This window comes from Mizuhopecten yessoensis, unplaced genomic scaffold, assembly GCF_002113885.1.
Source record: "Mizuhopecten yessoensis strain PY_sf001 unplaced genomic scaffold, ASM211388v2 scaffold3913, whole genome shotgun sequence".
Classification (NCBI taxonomy): Eukaryota; Metazoa; Mollusca; class Bivalvia; order Pectinida; family Pectinidae; genus Mizuhopecten; species Mizuhopecten yessoensis.
In genome coordinates this window covers 242,650-258,677 of record NW_018405282.1, presented here as the reverse complement: position 1 = coordinate 258,677, position 16,028 = coordinate 242,650, and the positions used below count along the sequence as shown (strand labels likewise).

At 36.9% G+C, this 16,028-nt stretch overlaps 1 protein-coding gene across 2 annotated transcripts in view; it reads left to right on the top strand.

Annotated features, from left to right (window-relative positions):
- The first annotated feature begins 1,188 nt into the window (after window positions 1–1,188).
- LOC110448198 overlaps window positions 1,189–16,028 on the top strand; it is a 26,322-nt gene continuing 11,482 nt past the window's right edge. The window contains exons 1-2 of one of the 2 annotated variants that reach the window (XM_021494323.1): window positions 1,189–1,453; window positions 6,417–6,614. In XM_021494323.1, the coding sequence (XP_021349998.1) occupies window positions 1,267–1,453; window positions 6,417–6,614 (385 nt within the window). In that variant the 5' untranslated portion in view covers window positions 1,189–1,266. Of the gene's footprint in view, window positions 1,703–6,416; window positions 6,615–16,028 lie in introns of both variants that reach the window. The other variant, XM_021494322.1, reaches the window with a different exon arrangement.

Here is a 16,028-nt window from a genome sequence, read left to right as displayed (position 1 = left end):
ACAAGCATACACGATACATACATTATTTAAACTAAATACCAAATAGCAATAAGTGTAATTGATTTTTTTATGAGATGAACAGATTCCAAAAATGGTAAATATAAGTATTGAACTGCTTTCAATTGTCATTTATAGGCAATATGAATGCCTTTGCAATACAGCATGCCAACTGAAAGCAGTCCAATGCTTAAATAATGCGATATTTTATCTCGTTAAAACGAGATATATACGTGTCATATGCATGCGACACATGTATGGCAGAAAGTTCGTACATTATCTTCTTCACAAACAGTAAATCTTCGATGCATAGTGTCCCCCGTTTCATTTGCTGCCTCGCTTACGGCTTATAATATCCATGGTCCCTTTTTCTGAAGAATTTCTTTATATTTTTATTCGTCAGCACTCACTCTTTGATAAATGGAGGCAGTATAACGAGGTATATGCGCGTGTTACTGGACATTGATGTAGTCGAATATGGAGGTAAGTTACATCACGAATTAGATGCTATCTAAGCCCGTGGTTACATACAGGACGAGAATTAGTGTACTTAATAATTGAACTGCCTTGTGACAGCTTTTCAGTCAGTGCCTATATGTCGTCGGGAATTACAAATATGTATTTGTGTTATTTGATAAATTAGATCATATATAATTTCTTCACTTTTTTTTCACATGAATCCGTCGGAAAACAGAAAAGCTTCCTGATTTTAAACAAAGTTCATTGCTCAAAAGCTTAGCTTAAGTTAAAATTTTAGCGCGTTGCAATGAAAGTATTTGAGGACAGAAGCCAAGCGTCAAGCTTGAGCATGAGAATATTTTCATAGATAGGTAGGGGTCCATGATAGCAAGTCCGAATTATTCTGACGTTTTATCGACTTTTTTATATCGGTCTGTCGTCGATTAACGACAGACCGATATAAAAAAGTCGATAAAACGTCAGAATAATTCGGACTAGATAGCAACATGACCGGAAATAATTATCACGTTTTAACGCGGAGATAACTAATAACTTCTCCAGTGGGTTGTTGCGATGTCACTAATTTCAAATAGTTATAACTCGCTCAAATTTAAAGATTGTTTCATCACTCCTTGGTATTTACATTCGTATTGTTACAAACGATGCAAAATATATAGTTGTAATGGTGTATAAGTGAAGACAAACGCCCGGGCGGTTAATATATCACTACCGGGCTTTACTGGACTCTACCGGGCTATGCCGGGCTCTACCGGGCTGTAATTAGTCGCACCCGAAATCTCCGACAACAACATGGCGGGGAAAAGACCCAGTGATTTAAGTGGAGAAAACCTATCATTTTGCTCACATCCAAAGCAAGTGCAATGCAGAGTCGATCGTTGTACTTCACCTGCTGGACATATTCACGAAACTTTCAATTCCGAACGAGCCTACGTATGTCTTGGAGGACTGACACCTTTGCTTGATCAGAAATTTAAACGTACGTTTATGAAAATAAACCCAGTGAAGGTGCTCAATAACAATGCTTCTGATGGTGCTTCGTTTTCAGATGCATACTGTAGTGTAGATTTCTACCCTGAAGCATATCCAGTCGCTCTCATTTTTCAGAAGGGTCTGCAAATTCTGCTTGACTACTTTATAAACAATGAAAGACCTGAAGATGTTGTACAAGCGCACTCTTTAGAAGTTTTACTTCATTTTCTCGACAGTGCTTACTTCACAGAGGAAGGTATGGTATGGTTAAATATTTGAAACCCGATGCTAACAAACCATAACTCCAAAACTTGATTTAATAATGAAATGTTGATGGATTAAATCCAGTTGCACAGGTGTTTGAAATTCTGACTGTAAATTGAGATAAAAATCATACAAAAAATACGGGTATACAACAGAGACATATAAAGCCAAAGATTGGCAACTCGCCCAGATCTTGATCGCTAACGCACGCTTTCAAGTGCCTATTGTTCTTGGAGATCCGTTGCGAGACTTGGGCTGCAGTCGCCCATTCCGTCTTTGCATATTGCAGAGTTATCTTCTCTTGGGAGCAGGTATTGATTGTTACGTCACTTGTTTTGAGAAAACGATGTAATTTTCTCGCACAAACCAATGATGTAACAATCAATACCTGCTCCCAAGAGAAGATAACTCTGCAATACGCAAAGACGGAATATAAGTGGTATCAGCTTTCGTTTATGTATCAACTCCGTTTTTTCAAGACGGTCAATTTTAAATATGTTCGGTGATTTATATTCTACAATATTTTTTGTGCTGTGCTTGTTTGATTCAGCTTTGTGAAATAACAAAATGTACCCCTTTCTCAACCACAAATGAGTTTAAGTCGTAGGTTTTCTTTCTTTAATATGTTTATTCCATAGACAAGAGCCTGCAACACAAATAACGCATTGCAGGTAATCACATACAATGTATAAATGAGAAATGGAATACATATGAAATAGACATTGTGAAATATGAGTAATGATATCTACAATGACTTACCAGGAGACAGCCGGGATCAGTGAAGGGTAATACGTCTGCTCTGTGAGGTGTCGTATCATTGAGTCACGCCACGTATACAGGTGCGGGGACAGGTAAATATCTCGCGCATGCGCGTCTCGCTCACCATGCACGTACATACGCGTACATGGGGACACGTACGCTTACACCTGGTTACAAAAAAATTGCTAAATTCATCTGAGAATATTTTTAATTTTGTGAGAAGTCATCACTGGCAGCCATTACATTATAATACAGAGAAAAAAAGGCAAGGTTTTGTTTAAACTTCATTTTTTCTAGACGGTCAATTTTTAAAATGTTTGGTGATTTATATTCTACATTCTAACACGATTCGTTTACAACGTTTGTTTTGATTGGATACAGACCATGTTCTAATCTGCGATAGAATCATGATCAATCGTGTTAAGCTCCTCCCATCTCACTTAAGCCACGCCACGTTTCTAACCAAAACAATATGGCAACAAGCTCGCCTTTTAGCAAAACCCGCTGATAAGGCTAGCAGGCAACAGAACAGAAATGACCTATGAAATGTATTTGTTGAATGAATTAAAAAAAGTAAAAAGTAAACACTTCCTTGTTCTTCAAATGACCGAGTTTTGAAAGCTTCTTTCCGATTGGTCAGTCCGCTGCAGAATGACACGTCACCAGTTCAGGTCACAAAGTACTTTACTATGTACTTTTGTACAAGAAAATACACTGTTTCTAAACATATTAGCGTAGTATATTTGTTAAGGTGTGTTAGAATGGGGATAGTACATTGTTTTTTGTGTCTATACTGGCGATTAGAACATGTAATTTGATTTAAACTCTCGACCTATCGGTCACGAGTTCAAACCAAATTTCATGTTCTAATCGCCAGTATAGCCACTCAAAACAACGTACTATCCCCTAAATATATTTTATGTTGCGCTTCTTAGATTCAGCTTCGTGAAATAACTACGACATTGCTAAATTCATCTGAGAATATACCGTGATTTCAGAATGAGAAGTCATCACTGGCAGCCATTACATTATAATACAGAGAGAAAAAAAAGGTTTTCGTTTAAACTCTGTTTTTTTAAGATGGTCCATTTTAAATCGGTTCAGCGATTAAATTCTATAATATTTTATTGTTTTTCTTCTGATATATTGACTTTATAAAATATTTGAATATTAATTGACATACCGTAATAAAGTGTTAAGAGTATAAAAGCTTATAATTGGACACTCGTACCTGACCCAAGTAACCCCTGGGTGGAGGTCATCACAGGTTTGAAGGTGACATACCAGTGAAGAGATCTTACGGGAGCTGAACTAAGGGAGGCAGGTGCGGATAGGAGTAAAAGCCTTAGGGGATTGGTACTAGTAATTGTAATCTTACTCCTTTGGCTAATTAAAATTCTAGATAAAGGTTCACGACATATTGACATACCCTGCCAAACTCACACCTGCACTCATCACAGGGTAACAATCATAATTTGTATGTACACTCACTAATTATAGTCGCCCTCATATCACAATGTGCATTCTTTACCCACGGATTTCTTAAATTCATAAAAATCTATTTCAGTATAAAGATGGACTTCTAAATTAAGGACAACAGTATAAAATATTGATAATTAAATTATGTTGAAAAAGGCCTTCTAAGAAATATCTAAATTTAACATACAAATATTCGATGGCAAGTAATGGCCACCGTAATTTGTGTTTCGGAAATCCTCTAAAGATATTGTAGGCCGTTGCAATAAAATTGATGTCGTCCAAATAGACTACCCGACACGGGTGCTCTTCGGTATGAGAAAGAGGCAGTTTCCAATCTCTGTAGTATATACATCTCCAGTCTCTTGGGTATATAATATAGGAATACGCTTATTCTTTATATGATTTTTATATCTCAATTTAAAGTCAGAATTTCAAATACCTGTGGAAAATGCTTTAAATCTCGAGAATGCATGATGGCATGTATTTTCATTGGATATTTTACAACAATACTTGAGCTAACAAAGCTATTGATACTTAGTGAGAACCTGTAGTGTTTTGAATGGTGTAACAGGTAACATCTCACTTACTTTGCATGTTTTTATCCAACGTCAGTCAGCCTGGTTGGCTCAGTTGTGATTTATTCAGTGGAAATGATATACAGTTGAAACTCGTTATCTCGAACTTTTATAAATCGAAGACCTTGTTTATCTCGAAGTATTTCTCCGGTCCCAGCCAAATCTCTTCTTTATCTTAATAAATAAAACTCTGATAATTTGAACCCTGAAAACCCGAAAAAACTCTGATACCTCGAAGTAAAATATTGGTTTCAACAGCGTAAATCCAACATCAAAATAAATGTCTACTTAATAGTGTTGGAATTTCATTTCGTCACTTATTTATTCTTTGATACAAATAAAATGCAAAACTACAGCATCTCACAATTTCCTGTTTATGAACATCTGTCGTAAGTAGACTAGCATGAAATCTGTAACAATAACTTACGATAAAGCTGAAGACTAAAGTGTGCGGATTGTCAAAACCACGTTGTTCATAATATTTAAATACAAACTTCATCAGTGTTGATCAACAGTACGCAGTATCTGTACTGCAAGTTCGTTCAATGATTTGTACACCCAAACTGACGATAGTCCAAACCGGAAAATTGGTCAAAAAGTGTGGTCATGCATAAAAGAGTTCCAGTACAGTTAAAATCACAACCTAGGACAGGTTCATGTTTTTACAGGAGCCAACTAGTATGACTTTGAAAGTCGATCGAAAGATTTTAAGAACAATACAATAATTGCTGTTCATTAAATTAAGTTGAGGAAGTGTCAGGTGTCGCATTTGGCTTTAATGAGTCAATGTGTTACATGTACAATAGAATCTGTTTGTGTGTGTGTTGTAATTTTAACTATGCATACACCCCATTACAGTGATTTGTTTTAGACTTGCACACTTTCATTTCCGCATTGTATAGTACGAGGTCGGAGACAGCGGGATTATAAGTTCGATTTTAAATGCAACACTTCAGAGGTAAAACTTGACCGACTTGCAAATTACAAATGCAGACCTGGAAAGACTTTGCCAAGACTAACTACCCTAGCCTGTCCATGTCTCTGATCTCGTAGTTTACAATGCGGAAATGAAAGTGCGCAAGGCTAAAACAAATCACTGTAATGGAGCGTACGCATAGTTTATTCTGTAAATGAAAACACACAAACAAATTATATCGTACATGTGACACATTGATTCATTAAAGCCAAATATGACACCTGACACCTCCTCAACTCGATTTAATCAACAGCAATTATTGTTTTGTTCTTAAATCTCTCGATCAACTTTCAAAGCCATACTGGCTCCTGTAAAAACATGAACCCGTAAAGCTGTCCTAGGTTGTGATTTTAACTGTGGAACTCTTTTATGCATGACCACGCTTTGTGACCAATTTTCCGGTTTGCACTGTTGTCTGTTTAGGTGTACAAATCATTAAACGGACTCGCAGTAAGTACAGATTACTGTTGATCAACATTGATGCAATTTGTTTTCTATTATGAATAACATGGTTTTGACAGTCCGTAAACTTTACAGTCGTAAGCTTTATCGTAAATTCTTTTTTACTGATTTCATACTAGTCTACTTACGAAAGATGTTCATAAACACGGAATGGCGAAATGTCGTACTTTTGCGATTTATTTGTATCAAAGAATTAACAAGTGACAAAATGAAATTTGGATACTATGTTGGATTAACGCTATTGAAACCAATATTTTACTTCGAGGTATCCGAGTTTTTCGACTTTTCAGGGTTCAAATTATCAGAGTTTTATTTACTAAGATAAAGAACAGATTTGGCCGGGACCGGAGAAATACTTCGAGATAAACGGGGTCTTTGAGTTAAAAGAGTTCGAGATAACGAGGTTCGACTGTATGTAGTAAATAGATATAATTCTTCACTTTGTTATATTGTAGATTCTTCAATGGAAGGCATGAATGAGAAATCGGAAACAGACATCACTATATTCTTGGCTAATCATTTTTTCGGAAAGTTGTCTCTTACTTCAAAGTATGTCATTGATGGGCAATCAAAAGGAAAGCGTAAAGGAAATGCCTGTTCCTGTTCCCAAGACGGCTGCAAAATGACTGGGGTGTTTGGAGATACAAGTATTGGTAAGTCATTTATAGGTCACAGTCATCAGCCAGGTGACATATTGGGATCATCTTAAGCTTTCATCCGTCATGCCACATGTGTTGTGCATTATCCATCATGCATAATGAATAAAGTTTCCTCAAGTGAATGACCTTGATCTCGTTTTAAGGTCACATATAAGTTGAAATCTTTGAATAACTTCTTAATAATTAAAAGGCCGATGAATATGATCCTTGGAAAGTAGCATGGTCTGCAGAAGAACTACAGAGTTTATTCAAATGAATGACCTTGACCCACTTTCAAGGTCAGTGAGGTGAAAAATCTTGAAGTCTGTAAACAAGACCTTTTGTATAACCAAAAGACTGAGAGTATTGTTATTTGGCCAGCAAGTAAGTTGGGACAAAGCCCTACTAAGTTTCTTTAAATGAATGACCTTGTCCAACTAAAAATGTCGCTGCAGACAAAAATGTTAAAGGCCTTACATGTACACCACTTCTCTTATATATTACGAATATGCCCAGGGTCTTCGGTCATCATATTTAGGTTGAAACTTAATTTAGTGCATTAAAATATATTTTACCTTGATCCACTTTTAATTATGGTTACAAGTGTGAAATGAATACCAGGTGAACGTTTCAAGCCCATTTGGTCTCTTGTAGATCTATGAATGACATAATCTCAATAACCAATAGGCCTATACATTATGTAGGTTCTAGGCTCGCGCTACGCATTCGCATTGTATCAAAATGTGAATTCAAACACTAATATGCAAAAAATATATCACATAGAATAGCAATCTTTGCCAGTATACGTACTGCTGAACGTATCAATTTAGACAAGTGTTTACACTGCAAGGTCCCTTTCGTATCCGAGGCATTCTTGTGCTTGAATATAATACTCCCTTGCCTGCTAAGCTTCAAGCGTTTTACCGATGTTGATTACATTTTACCACATGCTTAAAATGGTGACGCTCGATGCAGACGCGTTGTCTATATGCCTGATACCAGACAGCCATAAACACTTTACGGCAGTCAAGGCTGAGGGTGACGGGAATTGTCTTTACAATTCCATTTCTATATGTTTACATGTTGAGTGATATACATAAATGAATTAAAGCAGTTTTGATATTGTCATCTTGCACTTGAAAAGGACTACAACATTTTTAGGTCACCTGAGACAAAGTCTCAAGTGACCTATTGCGATCGCCTTTTGTCCGTCGTCCCCATGGGCCTGAGGGGCGGGGCCAAAAAGGGTAAAATTGACTAAAATTTCAAAAATCTTCTTCTCAAGATCCAGATATGATAGAATCAAATACTCTTCATAGATGGAAGGGTCTTAAGGTGCTTTACCAAATTTGAAAATTTCATGGCCCTGGGGTCTCACGTTTCCCCCTGGGGAGGGGGTAAACTTTACTATAGTTTATATAGGGAAATCACATTTTGGACTAACATTTGTTTAATTGCCATTGGAAGTAATTCAATTTAGGTTAGCATTATCAGTATTGGATAGCAGTTTGATGGTATGCACATATGAGCCCTGACTGACCCCCCGGGGCTGATGGGTATGCCAAAAAGGGTTGAATTGACTGAAATTTCAAAAACCTTCTTTTCAAGACCCAGATATGGTAGAATCAAATACTCTTCATAGATGGAAGGGTTTTTAGGTGCTCTACCAAAATTTTGAATTTTTTGACCCTAGGTTCTGACGTTTACCCCTGGGGAAGGGGGGGGGGGCAAAATGTATGGCAAATGATACTTTGAATATTACATGGTGATAACTTGATTGGAATTATAACCCTAAGTTGTCAGTTTGATACTTTGAAAATTTTGAGCCATCCCTACCCCCAAGGGCTGTAGGGTGGGGCCCAATGGAGTCTGTGTGCTAAAATAAAATTTCTTCATTTTTCTTGTTTAGAATCAGATTAGTTTCAAATACTTTTCAGTCTTAAATCTGCATGCTAGATATTGAATAAGGTGGTTTTATTGTTTTTTGTCACTTTGAATAATATTTCTGTTAATGTTAAAAACAAAAATCAACTCCCTGTATAAATATATCAGGTGACCGTAAGGCCCATGGGCCTCTTGTTTAGCTTACCTGCCTGAAGTGCAAGTGAGCTTATGCCCAATAAACTTTGCAAATAAGAATCACCTTGACCTACATGTATATTCAAGGTCACAGTGGTCAAATATGTTAAAACCTTCTAACAAATTCTTCTGGAGAATGGAAATTCCCAGAATCATGATATAGGGCTAGTAGCTTCCTGTGAGAGAGCCCAATAAAGTTTGAAGAAAAAAAATGACCTTGACCTATATTCGAGTTTACAGGGGTCAAATGTGTTAAAACTTTCAAATGACTTCTCCTGAAGAATGGGTAGTCCAAGAATCATGTTATTGGGCTGGTATGTAACTTTCTGTGATATAACCCAACAAAGGTTCCCCTAGGTCCTTAGTTGTGCATATTTACTTTTGAAACTGATCAGATAAACAAAATGGCCGACCGACAGCCATATCTTCAATTTTTTACATTGAAGGTTTGTTAGTACTATTTCTCAGGAATAACTTGAGGGATTTTTCTTAAATTTGGTATGTAGGTTCCCCTTGATCCCTCGTTGCGCATGTTATATTTTAAAACTGATCATAAAAACAAAATGGCTAAAGGAAGAACTAAACAGATCTTTCTCAATTGCAATGATTGATTTTATTTCTTTCCTATTAGGTACTGTACTAGTAAATATGTGAACTGACAAACTTACTTTGAAGGTTGTCTTTCATACACCTCAGTATTACGTTTAGATAAAAAGTTACCTCAAAGTGCATTTACTGTCAACATGATTCGATCAAACATATAATAGAGAAAAGAAGAGAAAAGATTGAACTGACAAAGAACTAATGAGGATGGTACAATGGTGGGCGCCAAGATCCCTCTGGGATCTCTTGTTTATAATCCTGTGAATGTCTCACAATCTGTAGTCTATACAATTTACTTATAATCCTGTAAATGTCTCATACTCTGTCTAGATATTTTACTTATATATAATTCTGTGAATAAATGTCTCACAATCAGTTGTCTAGACATTTTACTTATATAATTCTGTGAATTAATGTCTCACAACTGTACTCTAGACATTTTACTTATATATAATTCTGTGAATTAATGTCTCACAATCTGATGTCTAGACATTTTACTTATAATCCTGTAAATGTCTCACAATCTGAAGTCTAGACATTTTATTTATAATCCTGTAAATGTTTCACAATCTGTAGTCTAGATATTTTACTTATAATCCTGTGAATGTCTCACAATCTGTAGTCAACATTTTACTTATAATCCTGTAAATGTTACACAATCTGTAGTCTATACAATTTACTTATAATCCTGTGAATGTCTCACGATCTGTAGTCTAGACATTTTACTTATATAATTCTGTGAATTAATGTCTCACAACTGTACTCTAGACATTTTACTTATATATAATTCTGTGAATTAATGTCTCACAATCTGATGTCTAGACATTTTACTTATAATCCTGTAAATGTTACGCAATCTGTAGTCTGTACATTTTACTTATAATCCTGTGAATGTCTCACAATCTGTAGTCTAGACATTTTACTTATAATCCTGTGAATGTCTCACAATCTGTAGTCTATATAATTTACTTATAATCCGGTAAATGTCTCACAATCTGATGTCTAGACATTTTACTTATAATCCTGTGAATGTCTCACAATCTGTAGTCTATACAATTTACTTATAATCCTGTGAATGTCTCACAATCTGTAGTCTATATAATTTACTTATAATCCGGTAAATGTCTCACAATCTGTACTCTAGACATTTTACTTATAATCCTGTAAATGTTGCACAATCTGAAGTCTAGACATTTTACTTATAATCCTGTGAATGTCTCACAATCTGTAGTCTATACAATTTACTTATAATCCTGTGAATGTCTCACGATCTGAAGTCTAGACATTTTACTCATAATCCTGAAAATGTCTCACAATCTGTTCTCTAGACATTTTACTCAATCTGTACTCTAGACATTTTACTTATATATAATCCTGTGAATTAGTGTCTCACAATCTGTAGTCTATACAATTTACATAAAATCCTGTGAATGTCTCACAACCTGTAGTTGGTTGGTAATCATACAAGTTTTATTTATTATCTGATTTCCATGTTATTGTCATGGTTACCATATGTATACCAGTAGTTTGGTTACAGGTGTCACACACTGCTGTACTGTAGTAGTTCGACTTTCTTTACCATCAATACAGACCCAAACACTGCCCACAGGACATCCTCCCTGTCTATACCTACAGCCAGTGTACAGTCTGTGTCTGTGTGTATGACCCCGAGGAACTCACCACCTCCACTGATGAGAAGGACCCTGTAGTTGTTATAATCCCCTATGATCAGGTTCCCCACACTGTCATACACCATACCACTGGGGTTAAATGGTTGACCTCTTGTTTGTGGTGTTTGTTTATATGTCCTGGGGATGTCACCTCGATATACAAACAGTTCCTTGAAATCAGTGTCCATGACAACAACATGTCTTTTTTCATCACCACCATCTGTTTCAATACTGAAATCAGCGACTGCCACATTGTGAGTGACAGGGCACTCTGAGATCCTGCGCGGTGTACATACTAATGGTTTCCCAGTCCCTTTAGCCATAGTAGAACATGCCATTTTACCTTTTGTGGTAAATTTGGAGATGTGTCTGGTCATCCCTACAATTATATGGTTACTGGCTGTAACACATATACACCTGGGGTACTCCTTGGTACTGAATCTGTGTTTCAGTCGTCCTGATACCAGCTTCATGATGTAGTTTTTATCATTACAGACCCACAGTGTGTGTTTGATGGGTGACAGACTTATGTCATGGATCCGGACATTGTTATTGAACTCCTTTATTACTTTACCCTTCCTGTCCAGGAGAGTTACTGTACAACCGTACTTGGTCCACACCTGACCATCAGTGGTGGGACATACAGAATGAATGCCACATGGAGGCCTCCACTCCTCCACTACCTTGGTCTGTGGCAATAGTTTGTATGTTGTCACTGCTTTCTCCTCTTTTGTTTCTGACCGTTGTTGTTGTGTAGTGGTCTGTCCCAGATCATCTGATGTTGTGACTGACCAACCCTGGTCAGTTAAAGTTTGACCTTGACCTGAGGTGGTAACTTCTCCCAAGGCTTTTTTCAAGTGATCTTCAGGATTTTCATTTGGAGTGAAGTTGGCAGTACCCAGGACAGGTTTTACAGGGAGACTGTGTGAAGGAGAATGGATCTCACAGAATGCATCATAAATCTGTATATGAGAACCACGCTGGAGAGCTGCTTTACATTCTTGAATTTGTTGTTTGAGTTGCTTCTCGTACATCTCGAGGTCCTGTTTGTATTTCCTAATGAGATTTATATTTTCCTCTTCCATTTTGTGATAAAGAGAGAGTGTCTGAGCTGTAAGCATGTCCAGCTCTTGTTTTAATTTGTCTGTTTGTAATTTTAACTTTTGTGATAACTTCTCAAAAGTACTGGTGTTGTCTTTCAGGAGCGTATCCGTAGCGATGATATATTTCCCAATTTGCAGAACGTCATATTTTTCTGCTCTGTCTATAAAGTTGTTAATGTCTGGTTCTTTCTGAGGAGTGATTTCACCGAGTTCACTAACTGGATGGGTTTTGTGAATGGAAGAAAGGCATTTTGGACAAACAAGTTCCTGACATTTTTCACAATAAAATTCTAATTGTCTCCCCTTGTGGTGAATACATGTCATTTGACCTTTAATACGAAGAGGAATTTGGCTTTTAGGGGTTGCCATTTTAGAATAAAAAGCTAAATTGTTTGTTGAAATCTTGAAGATGTTTGTTGTTCTTGTATAAATATATTGTTATCAGTAAACACTCACAAATAAGAGTTTGTCATGTAAAGAAATGAGAACTTGACTTAAAACTGTCCAATCCAATAGTATAAAACAATAAAAAATAGCTACATCACGATCACTGATGATGTCACAGGGTTACTGTGATGATGTATCCAAGTTTTCTAGTCCACACTTCAGAAGGTTCACTTACATTGTCCAGATTTCTCCAGCCCTGGAATTCACAATCACATGATGATTTTCCCTCTTTCTTTGTTAGTAAATCTGTCACTTTCCTGCAGATATTGTAAAGGTTTTGATAAAAACTTGGAAGACATATATATGTTTGGCAGAAATCTAACTGGTTATCGACACATTTCTGCCCTGTGTACACCTACCCACGGCAATGCACAGATCTACCTGTTTAGACCTGCAGTGGTACAAAGTAAAAAAAACTTCCCTGTTGAGCAAGGTTGCTGACGGACAAACTGATCATAAAACAATAAATCATGTACGCATATATAGGTTGTGTTTAAACCCCATAGTATTAACATACCTGGTGTGTATTATCTAAAATCTATGTGTAAACTTTAATCAATAATGAGATACTAATCAATAATGAGATACCTGTACTGTGGGTATATATATATATATACCTGTGTATTGTGTAATAGCACATACCTGTACTGTGGGAAGATATACCTGTGTATTGGGTAACAAGACATACCTGTACTGTGGGTAGATACACTTGTGTATTGGGCAATAATACATACCTGTACTGTGGGTAGATATACCTGTGTATTTGGTAATAAGACATACCTGTACTGTTGGTAGATATACCTGTATATTGGGTAATAAGACATATACCTGTACTGTGGGTAGATATACCTGTGTATTTGGTAATAACCGGAGGGTTAGACAACCGAAGAATTCACCCCATGTTTGTAAACAAAAACACATGTGGGGTATGCATATCGTCATTCACTTTTGATGATGTCACAATTACTGATGACGCGTTTTAATGATGTCACAATTGAACACGTGCTAATCGGCACGAGGCTATCTTCCCCTCGAGGGTGACAAGCTGATCTTTCCTGGCTAAAATGGGAGACACACCTGTGAAGGGTGGGAAACAGCTTGTCACCCCCTAGGGGGAGATAGCCTCGTGCTTATTAGCACATGCTCAATTGTAACGTCAAAAGTCAAAAGTGAATGACAGTACCATACCCAACATGAGTTTTTAGCTCACCTGCCCGAAGGGCTAGTGAACTTATGCAACGGCGCGGCGTCCGTCGTCCGTCCGTTGTCCGTCAACTTTTCCTTTTAATGACTTCTTCTGAAGAATGGACAGGTCTAGAATCATGATATTTGGTTAATAGCTTCGTTGGTAGGAGCCTGACGAAGTCTGAGAATGAAAATGACCTTGACCTACTTCCAAGGTCACAGGGGTCAAATATGTCAAAAACTTCAGACAACTTCTTCTGAAGAACTAAATGGTATAAAATCTTCATATTTGGCTGGTGGCTTCCTGGGATGGAGCCCGACAAAGTTTGAGAATGGAAATGACCTTGACCTACTCTCAAGGTCACAGCTGTCAATTATGTCAAACACTTTAAACGACTTCTGAAGAACGAAAAGGTATAGAACCTTCATATTTGGCTGTTGGCTTCCAGGGATGGAGCCCAACAAAGTTTGAAAATGAAAATGACCTTGACATACTTTCAAGGTCACAGCGATCAAATATGTGGAACACTTCAAACGACTTCTTCTGTAGAACTAAAAGGTATAGAATCTTCATATTTGGATGATGACTTCCTGGACGGAGTCCAACAAAGTTTGAGAATGAAAATGACCTTGACCGTCTTTCAAGGTCACAGCGGTCAAATATGTTAATTACTTCAAACGACTTCTTCTGAAGAACTAAAAGGTATAGAATCTTCATATTTGGCTGGTGGCTTCCTGGCAAAGTTTGAAAAAAGAAAATGACCTTGACATACTTTCAAGGTCACAGCGGTCATATACATGTATGTAAAAACTCTTTAAACATACAATCTTTATATTTGGCTGTTGGCTTCCTGAGATAGAGCCTGACAAAGTTTGAGAATGAAAATGACCTTGATCTTCTTTCAGGGTCACAGGGATCAAATGTGTCAAACTCTTAAAACGACTTCTTCTGAAAACTAAAAGGGATAGTATCTTCATATTTGGCTGATGACTTCCTAGGGTGCAGCCCAACAAAGTATGAAAATGAAAATGACCTTGACGTACTTTCAAGGTCACAGCAGTCAAATATGTCGAACACTTTTAACAACTTCTTCTGAATAACCAAGACGCATAGGTTGATGGTATTTGACCAGTAAATTGCTGGGATGAAGGGCTACCAAATTTGTTTAAATACATGACCTTGGCTTATATTCAAGGTCACTGGGTTCAAATATGTTTAAAACTTTAAAACAAAATCTTCTAAATAACCAAACAGCTTTGGATGATGATATTTGGCCAAGAGCATGCTGGGATGAAGGGCTATCAAGTTTGTTCAAATGAATGACCCTCATCTATTTTCAAGGTCACAGGGTTCAAATATGTTAAAAACTTTTCAACAACTTCTTCTCAATAACCAAAAAGCCTTGGATGATGATATTTGGCCAGTAACATGCTGGGATAAAGGGGTACCAGGTTTGTTCAAACAAATGACCTTCATTTATTGCCAAGGTCACAGGGGTCAAATATGTTTAAAACCTTTAAAACAACTTCTTATCAATAACCAAACGACTTTGGATGATGATATTTGGCCATGAGCATGCTGGGATGAAGGGCTACTAAGTTTGTTCAAACGAATGACCTTGACATATATTAAAGGTCGGAGGGGTCAAATATTTTTTAAACCTTTAAACAACAACTTCTCAATAACCAAAAGGCATTGGATGATGATATTTGGCCAGTAATATGATTGGATTAAGAGTGACCAAGTTTGTTCAAACGAATGACCTTCATCAATTTTCAAGGTCACAGGGATCAAATATGTTAAAAACCTTTCAACAACTTCTTAATAACCAAAAGGCCTTGGATGATGATATTTGGCCAGTAACATGCTGGGATGAAGGGCTACCAAGTTTGTTCAAACAAAAGACCTTCATTTATTTTCAAAGTCACAGGGTTCGAATATGTTAATATGTTTTGAACGACTTCTTCTGAAGAACCAAGAGGCCTTGGATGATGATATTTGACCAGTAGTATGCTAGGATGAATGACTACCAAATTTGTTAAAACGAATGACCTTGACATATATTAAAGGTCACAGGGGTCAAATATGTTTAAAACCTTTAAACAACTTCTCAATAAGCAAAAGGCCAAGGTGATGATATTTGGCCATTAACATGCTGGGATTAAGGACTACCAAGTTTTTAGGTCACCTGAGACAAAGTCTCAAGTGACCTATTGCGATCTCCTTTTGTCCAGTGTCGTCCGTCCGTAAACAATTTACATTTTCGACTTCTTCTCCAAAACCCCTGAACCAATTTCAATGAAATTTTGCAGGGACCTTCCATGGACAAAGGTCAACAAAA